At 50.1% G+C, this 8,755-nt stretch overlaps 1 protein-coding gene across 2 annotated transcripts; it reads right to left on the bottom strand.

Annotated features, from left to right (window-relative positions):
* Positions 1–1,314: 1,314 nt before the first annotated feature.
* TMEM177 (transmembrane protein 177) lies at positions 1,315–5,071 on the bottom strand. 2 transcript variants are annotated; one of them, XM_055121833.1, is made up of 2 exons: positions 5,038–5,071; positions 1,315–2,597 (listed from the first exon to the last, which is right to left on the bottom strand). In XM_055121833.1, the coding sequence occupies exon 2, from the start codon at positions 2,573–2,575 to the stop codon at positions 1,640–1,642; it is 936 nt and encodes a 311-aa protein (XP_054977808.1). In that variant the 5' UTR covers positions 2,576–2,597; positions 5,038–5,071; the 3' UTR covers positions 1,315–1,639. The 2 variants fall into 2 exon arrangements, with proteins under 2 accessions (XP_054977808.1, XP_004608213.2); XM_004608156.2 differs by having other exon boundaries at positions 4,988–5,055.
* Between the last annotated feature and the right edge of the window lie 3,684 nt (positions 5,072–8,755).

Here is an 8,755-nt window from a genome sequence, read left to right as displayed (position 1 = left end):
AGAAGATAGCGAGCAGGACCAGGGCTGGGTGCTGCCTTAGCCCTGAGTGTGGATGACGGGTGGCAGGGAGGTATGCCCAGGAAAAGCAAGCCCTCACTGAAAAGTGCTCTTTGCTGCAAACTCAGCAGGCACTGCGGTGAGAGAGTGTCAGAGAGCAAATGCAGTGAGCTGAGCATTGGAGGTGGGCCATGGGGCACACTGGGGGCAGTCTGTGAGTGAGGGCAATGCCATGACCTTAAGCAGGGGTCATACCAGCAGGAAGGCCTAAGGCCAGCTGGGATGGGAAATGGGGAGATGACAGACACCCAAATTCCTGGCACAAACTATCTTTCTCAGCCAAGAACTGTGGTCCCACTGGGCAGCAGGGGCCAAGTGACACTCTGAGGGGTCCCTGGCACTGGTTACACTACCAGCTCACCCATGCTTTTCTGCTGCACTGTGCCTACAACTGACCTGCCTAGGGACTGGGCAGCTGGGAAGACTTGGCCCTCCAGAACTCAGTCTCCCACATCTGACCTGGAGACACACAGGCTGGCACAGAACAGACTGGAGCAGAGTTCAAGCCCTTGGCTTGCGATTATCCGCTCTGGCCCACAGTCTAACGTACTGTCCACCACTGAATGGCCCCCGGCACCGCTTTGCAACCTTCCCTGGGTCTGGCTGAGCCCTTCAGAGCCACACACTGGTGCCAGGCCTGACACAATCCCAAGAATGAATACAAAGCCAGCCCTGTCGGCCAAACGGCCTGTTTTAGGGTTGAAGAGTGGGGTCTTCTTTGCTCCACAGGCTCAGGGGAAGCACACAGGGCTGGGACAAGACCTGCCCTGGGCACGGCGCCTGCTGCCAGAGCCCAGGCCTCTGCCCTCCCACCTCCTTTCCTGACACTGGCACCTGGTCCCATGCCCGCAGGGCTGCCTGCTCGGGAAGCACGGCAATAGCGGGGTCCCTCCAATTCCACTCTGGCCTCCCACATCACAGGTTTTCGCAGGCTCCAGGAAAACCTTTTCCCGCTGAGGCCCAGGGGCTCTCCCAGGGCCCTGCTTCCCCTTGTTAGCATTCCAGCCCTCTCTAAGGGCCTGCACTGGCTACCCCACCCTCCCCCTGAAAGCACCATCCCAACTCCAAGCCCACGTTCATTTCCCAACTTGACACCTGAAGGCTTCTTAGGTGGGTCATGGCAGATGGAAACTAGGTTCTGGGCAACGGGCAAGCTTAGGGCAGTTGGACCTTCACCAAAGGCCAGTGTCCCGTTCCGACAGTCGCCTCGGGTGGGGAGATGCAGCAACTCCCACAGTCCACAGCTACTCTGGCAGAGACCACAGAGGCACGTCCTGTTTATTGAAGGCCCTGATGGTCACGAGCTCACAGAGCCCTACAATCGTGCCAGGCCATTGACAGGGTCCCCATTCTGCAGGTGGGGACGCCAGGTTCAGATTCAGAGGGCCCTGTCCGGGGTGACCAAGATCTTAACTGAAGGGTTGGGGGTAGAATCAAGGTTGTTTAACTTCCAATGTCTCTGATTTTCCCGAGTCTGGGCTACAGGGGTCAGAGAACCCACCTCTCCCTGCCACCCCCAACTCCCGCCAGCCAGTGGCCCCGTGGTCCTGCCCAGCTCGAAGTGTCCTTGCAACAAGCCCTGTCAGGCCCGGCCTGTGCTGAGCTTCGCCCTCCATGTGTGCAGCACGACGTCCCGGCGAGAGGTGTAGGGCAGGTGCTTGATACGGAACCAGCTGCGGGGATTGACATTCCCGCTGGGGGTATAAAGCTTCTCGCCCTCCTTGCCCAGCAGACTGCGCAGGGCTAAGTTGCCCGACAGGACCTGGTCGTAGAACTCCACCCCACCCCGGGCGTAGGCTGCAGACAGCGAGGCTGTGCGGCGGTCCAGCCAGGACTCCAGGGCATGAGTGAGAGAGTCTGTGCAGAAGGCATAAGCCACAAAGCCACCCACCGCCGCCAGCAAGTTGAAGGCCACCCGGAAGGGCAGGGGGCCACCATAGAGCCCGAGGGCATGCTTGGCACTCACACTTAAGGCCCAGGTTCCAGCCAGGCAAGTCGGGGCAGGGAGGGCCTGCAGGGCAGCTGTGCCACTCTCCAGGTAGGCCACCTCTCTGGTCAAGGCAAACTTCTTGGCGTTGTGGGACAGGATCAGAGCATTTTTGAGCCGGATGCCTGCAGGACTCTGCCAGTGTACTTTGTGCCCATGGATCACTATCGGCTGGTCTGTGTCGATCACAGGGCCGCCCAGGAAGGTGGCAGGGATGCCAACCATCGCTCCAGAAGCTAGTCTGGGGAAGCCAGCACTCATGGGCAAGAAGGTGAAGGTGGTGAAGGCCTCAAAGTTATGGTCCGGGGGGACATCCATGTCCTCTAACACCTCCTGGAATAGCGACTGCAGCTCTGGGGAGAGCGGGGCGGGCTGGCCCTGAGGCCAGTACTGGTAAAGCCATTGGACCGCAGGAACGGGGAAGAGGTGAGGAGAGATCTGGGCCCCAAACAGGCCTGCACAGGAAGTCACCAAGAAGCCTGTCTTGTGTCTCTGGATAAATGCTATGGCCCGCCACAGGGGACCAGCCATGAGTGCTGCCACCACTGTAAACCTAGACCGAGAGAAAGAGAAGTCAGTCAGCAACTGGCTCTGGGGGGCTGCCTGCAGCGCGGACACCCCTGTCCTCTCTCCTGCTGTGGGGGTTACTCACCCTCTTTACATGGGCAAGATGCTTTTGAGCCGAAGCTCAAATCCAGCTCTACCTCTACATTCCTCCCTCTGCCAAAGGGGCAACGTGACAAGGACCCACCTCTAGAATGGCTGTGATGAGTAAACACAAGCATGCTTGTGAAACATTCAAGATCTGGCACAGTAGCAGACACCTCGTGTGATACTGACCGTGACCATTATTTTTATTCCATGGTCAGGCAGAGCATCAAGCACCTGACTACTGCACTCTCCTCATCCCAGACCCATCACTGATGCGGGGAACATGCTCAATTCAGGAAGCATCACATATGCTAGACACAGATCTGAGCCAGCTACACATATTATCTGACCACTAACTCCCCAAACTCCAAGACCTAGTCATTTCTATTGGCCCCACTTAAGAGACATGAAAGTGGAGGCACAAGGAAAGTAAAGGACTCAAAGGCTCTGATTAGCAATTGTTGTGTTGTATCAGTTTTACTCTGCTGCCGGCGAGATACTCTCGATAGCTTACTGGGCTCACCAAGAGGGGCGGAGGAATTGAATGCCAAAAACAGTAACAACAGGCCTCACAATGGAGACGTTACTGGTGCCCGCTCGAGCAAATTGATGAGCAACGGGATGACAGTGATACAGCGCTACTCAGTGTTACCAACTGAGGGGTACAACCAGATTCCTTCCCCAATTCCTGTACTGGAAGGTCGACACCCTCAACATGTGTCTATTTTAAAAATTTTCTAAAAACTTTTTAATATTACGGTTCTGTGATTTACAACACTGTTAATGATGGTTTCCCTGGCCCATGACTACAACACCAGACCCCTTCCCAGTGGAGTCACCTCCCTTCCCCAGGACGCCAAGCCTCTCCTTTTGCAATTCAGTTGTGTGGATTAATTTGCCCACTGTGTTGCCTTTGCTGCTGAACTCACTTTGCATCTTTAAGTCCCACATCTGAGGTCAGGATGTGTTTAGAGATAGGGTCTTGAAGGAATTAAGCAACTCAGACAACGACTTAATGTCCCCCGTGGTGAGATACAACAATTTCCACAAATTTTCTTCCATGGAAATATTTTTTTGATCATTCTGTTAACCATTCGGTGGTAACAAGCAATAGAAAATAAAGTATCTTGGGCCTTCTATGCGGGCAGACTTGAGGGGTGGTTGGGGAAATGGAGACAATGGTGGAGGGAAAGTGACAGTGAAGGAGGGACTGGGGTTGGAATACTGAACGCTGTTAACAAATCATCATGAACAACTTTGTAAATCATGGTGTTTAAATAAAGTGTGTGGGGGGAGGGGGGAAGAATTAAGCAAAACTGTCACCAGTATGACTGGTATCCTCAGAAGACCAGATGATGAAGATAATGACACATAAGACCATGAGAGGATACCAGTGAGAATGTAGTACAGTGGGTTGGGTGCTTGCCTTGCTTGCACACGACCAACAGGGTTCAACTCCAGGACCCCACATGGCCCCCAGGGTCCTGCCCGGAGTGATTTGAGTGCTGAGCCAGGAGTAAGCTCTGAGCACTGCCAGGTGTAGCCCCCACACAAAACAAGAATGTATCACCTACAAACTAATGAGGCTCCAGAAGAAACCAGTTCGGCGGACACCTTGGTTTTCTATTTCTTTTTCTTTTCTTTGGGGTGGTGGCTGGGGGCACACCTGGCAGTGCTCAGAGTTTACTTCTGGACATTCTGTGGTGCCACAGATAGAACCTGTATTGGCCAGGTGCAAGGCAAGTGCCTTAACCCCTGCGCTATCTTTCCTCTCCTGATTTAGGGTTTCTAGCCTCTAAAACTATGAGCAAACACATTTCTGTCACTGAAGCACCCAGGCCACCCAGTACTTATCTTGGCAATACAGGTTTCGTATTTGAACTCAAGCTGCAGATGTCCATGGCAAACTTTCAATCTTAGGGGGGGAAATCCCTGCTAAGCTACAAACACTGCAGAGGGAGACAAATCAGCCAACTCCAACTCAAGGCTATCCTTTTTTTCCCCCTTCTTCCCATTCCAACTACCACCCATATCCCCTTCCTAACAAGTTAATTTTAAAACACATCCCTGGCATCCTATGACCTCCTGTGTAAGTATTTCCGTAAAAACAAAAACAAAACCATTTAATCGGAATGAAGCGCCAGCACCAAGGCCGGGGCCGGGTCCGCCTCGGAGACTGCGCCTACATCCACCTGGCGGTCGGGTGGAGGCGGCTGTAGGACCCTCGCCAAGGATCGGACTCTACCCTCGGCGGGGACAGGCTCGGGGCTACACCTGCAGGCTCGAACCCACCGCGGGCGGGAGGCATCCGCGCACCGGCCCAACCCGCTCCGCGTCCTCACCTCCTCCTCCACCGGGGACGTCGCGACACGTGCGCGGGGCGGGGCCCAGCGCAAAGCACGCCGGGCCCGCAGGGGGCGGGGATTCGGGGGCGGGACTAGGTGCAGGGAGCCACTCAAAGCTCGCGGCAGGGCTCCGGGGCAGGGCTACTAGGGGGAACAGGCTCAGAGCTCACCACTCAGCCTCTGTGGGCGGGGACGGGGCTGGAGGTACGTTAGTGGGCGGGACCTCGAACTTGAAATTCTACCGCGGCTCCAGGGGTAGGGTTGTGTGATTGGCTGGGGCTCTCCGGGTGAGCAAAGCTGGACACTGCCACCACCACCCCTACCCCTCTCACCCCCGCCCCCCCCCCAACTCCCCGCTAGCTTCTGCCCCAGGAAGGCAGCTTTGCTTAATCCCCTTTACCCCTTAAAGAGACAGCCGCTAAATTTGGGTTAGGAGGCGACCTGTGGCTAATACTCTATTGGCGCCCAAGTTCAAGTCCAAATTATCTATTGGCGCCCAAGTCCAAATTATCTGAGTAGATCTGGGTCACGTCCGCCTGTACCCCAAACCCAGTTGGCCACAAATCCGTGTGGTAAGGGACGTGAAAAGAGCAATTGAATGTAACATGTCTATTGTTGAGAATCTCAGTATTGAGAAAGAAAATATACCTTTAAGGTAAGCACTGTGGCACTGTCGTTGTTCATCGATTTGCTGGAGCAGGCACCAGTAACGTCTCCACTGTGAGACTTTTGGCATATCAAATACGTCACGGGTAGCTTGCCAGGCTCAGCCCTGCAGGCGAGATACTCTCCGAAGCTTGCCTGGCAAATGAAGAAATCTCAGCCTGAATTAAGTATAACGTCAGCAGGCTGAATTCCTGATTTTGTGCCATGGAGAGAAATCTGACGCTTATGGAAACCGAAAATGGTGCACAGTAAAGAATTTACAAGTGCACTAGCACATTGCCTGCTACTTAGTTCAAGATATTGTAGCCCAAACAATGCCACACACACACACACACACACAAACACACAAAATAAATAAAGCACAAAGATAAAACAATATTGACAAATGTTAGTGGTTGTTGAAACTTCATGGCAAACCCGGGGAATATAATAATGTAAAACCATTATATTATTACCTATGTTTTTATATTAAAAATCATATAATAAATGTTTTGTTTAAAACATCTTTCAGAGTAGGCTGATTAATTGCACTTAATCGAATTAAAGCTTTAGTGCATCAGCATTATCAGCCAATTGCCCACAGAATAGGATAAAAATTTGCAAATCATGCATATGGGAAGGGTCTAGTATTCGGAATATATAAAGAATGTTTATCAACTCGACAATAACAACCCTCTTAATCAATGGACAAACAACTCAAATAGACATTTCTTCAAAGAGAATATACAAATGGCCGTCAAACACATAAAATGATGCTCAGAACTATAGGGAAACATGAGTACACTCTATAGTTCCTATGCAACCTCTAGCCATGACAACAATCATACTGAATGAACAGTGTTTCTGAGAAGTGAGTGGATTAGGCCTGTTAAGGGCAGAAGGAGCAGGGCTAGGTTCCTTATTTCTTTCCTTATTTCCCCGTACCCATCAAACACAATTCTCTACCCTTCACTTCCTAGGCCCTATCTAGCACCCTACATTCTGTTACTATACTTTTGAATATCTCACATAAGTAGGATCATACAGTATTTCATTTTTATAGTGACTGGCTTGTTTTTCTTGGCATAACATCCTCAAGGTTTATTTTTGGCGCAGTGTGAGTGAGAATTTCTTTCCTCTTAAAGTCTGAATGTCATTCTATTATAAAACACTAATATGTAGATAAACATGATAATCAAAATAGGGCACATTTGGCTTTTCCATTCATTTGTTCATGGACACTTGGGTTGCTCCCATGTTTCAACTGTCATGATTAATGCTGTTATAAACATGAGTATGCAAATATGTCTTCAATACCCAACTAAGTGGTAAAATTGCTGAATCAAATGAAAATATTGTTCCACAAAGGAACTGTCATCTGTGCACAAAATGAGATTCTGGTTTTCACCGGGCCACTGGACAGGTATGTTCAAGCATTTGAGGACTGGAGTGTCTTTCACTTGTGAGGAAGTTCCTGTCCTAGAAGCAAAGGAGCCCAAAGTAAGGCAGTGTATGACTTCCAAAACAAAATTTGAGGAGATACCTATCAGTCAAGACTCCCCCAAACTATGCCTAACAGATCCAATAAAGCTGGATCCAGTTGGCAACCTTGCCGAGGTCGAGCTATTTAAAAAATTTTTATTTTTAATTTTTTTAAATTTAAAAATTTTTTTTGCTTTTTGGGTCACACCCAAAAATACACAGGGGTTACTCCTGGCTGTACACTCAGGAATTACTCCTGGAGGTGCTCAGGGGACCATATGGGATGCTGGGAATTGAACCCGAGTTGGCCACGTGCAAGGCAAACACCTTACCTGCTGTGCTATTGCTCCAGTCCCCCTCCAAATTTATTTTAATTGAATAAAATGATGTACACAGTTACAAAGTTTTTCATGATTGGGTTTCAGTCATATAATGTTCCAAGATCTGTCCCTTCACCAGTGTACATTTCCCACCACCAATGGTCTTAGTTTCCCTCCCCCCAACCTGCCTCTAATGGAAGGCCCTTTTCTTCTCCCTCTCCCTCCCTCCTTCCCTCCTTCCCTCCCTCCTCTCCCTCTCTCTTTCTCTCTCTCTCTCTCTCTCCTTCTGGGACTTATAGTTTGCATTAAAAATAATGAAAGGATGCCTTGCAAGTGGCCGACCTGAGTTTGATTCCCAGCACCCCATATGGTCCCCTGAGCACCGCCAGGGGTAATTCCTGAGTGCAGAGCCAGGAGTAACCCCTGTGTATCGCCGGTGTGACCCAAAAAGCAAAAGAAAAAAAGAAAGAAAAAAAAAGAAAGGTTATCATGTATATCCTTTTACCTACCTTCAACACTCAGTTTCCTGTACAAAATGATCATTTCCAACTATTACAACTCTTATTGTCATGTTGGTCCCTTCTCTATCCTAACTGCCCTTAGCCTCCCATACACTCTTGTGGTAAGCTTCCAACCGCTGGCGTTGGACCTGGAGCAAAAAGTTGGACAGAGAGGACCACTGTGTCCTCTCTCATTCTCCTGTGAGACCTAGCTGCTTCCCAGAATGTGTTGTAATTTACGTTTCCTTCTTCTGGCCGTATTTCCTGATTTTCCCATTTATATTGTGGCCAGGGTTCAGTGCAGAGAAAGGTGAAGTATTCGTCACTCAGAGACTGAGAGTCAAAATTGTCAATAAACACCCCAAGGGTGAAGCACTCACCAGAAGAGGCATCCTGGTGAGATAACCCCACTCTCACCAAGTAGAGGCCCGTCAACAATAGAGCAAAACAGACAAAGGTGTTTGAAACATCTTAAAGTAAATAAAAATGATGGAATAAAATGCTATTATAGAAATTCTAACCATTACCTCACTAATCTATCAATAGATTCTGTGGATCAAACTATTGATGGTTTATTTTTGCTGGGGACAGGGGTAATAATTACAGAATAATATATCATGAGTGAATTACGAGTGAATTAAGGGATAGATCAATAGTACAGCGGGTAGGGTATTTGCCAATCTGGGTTCGATTCCTCTGTCCCTCTCAGAGAGTCCAGCAAGCTACTGAGAGTATCCCACCCGAACGGCAAGCCTGCCAAGCTACCCA

Source organism: Sorex araneus, chromosome X, assembly GCF_027595985.1.
Source record: "Sorex araneus isolate mSorAra2 chromosome X, mSorAra2.pri, whole genome shotgun sequence".
Classification (NCBI taxonomy): domain Eukaryota; kingdom Metazoa; phylum Chordata; class Mammalia; order Eulipotyphla; family Soricidae; genus Sorex; species Sorex araneus.
Note: the sequence above shows the minus strand (reverse complement) of the source record. Positions and strands in the feature narration are given on the sequence as shown.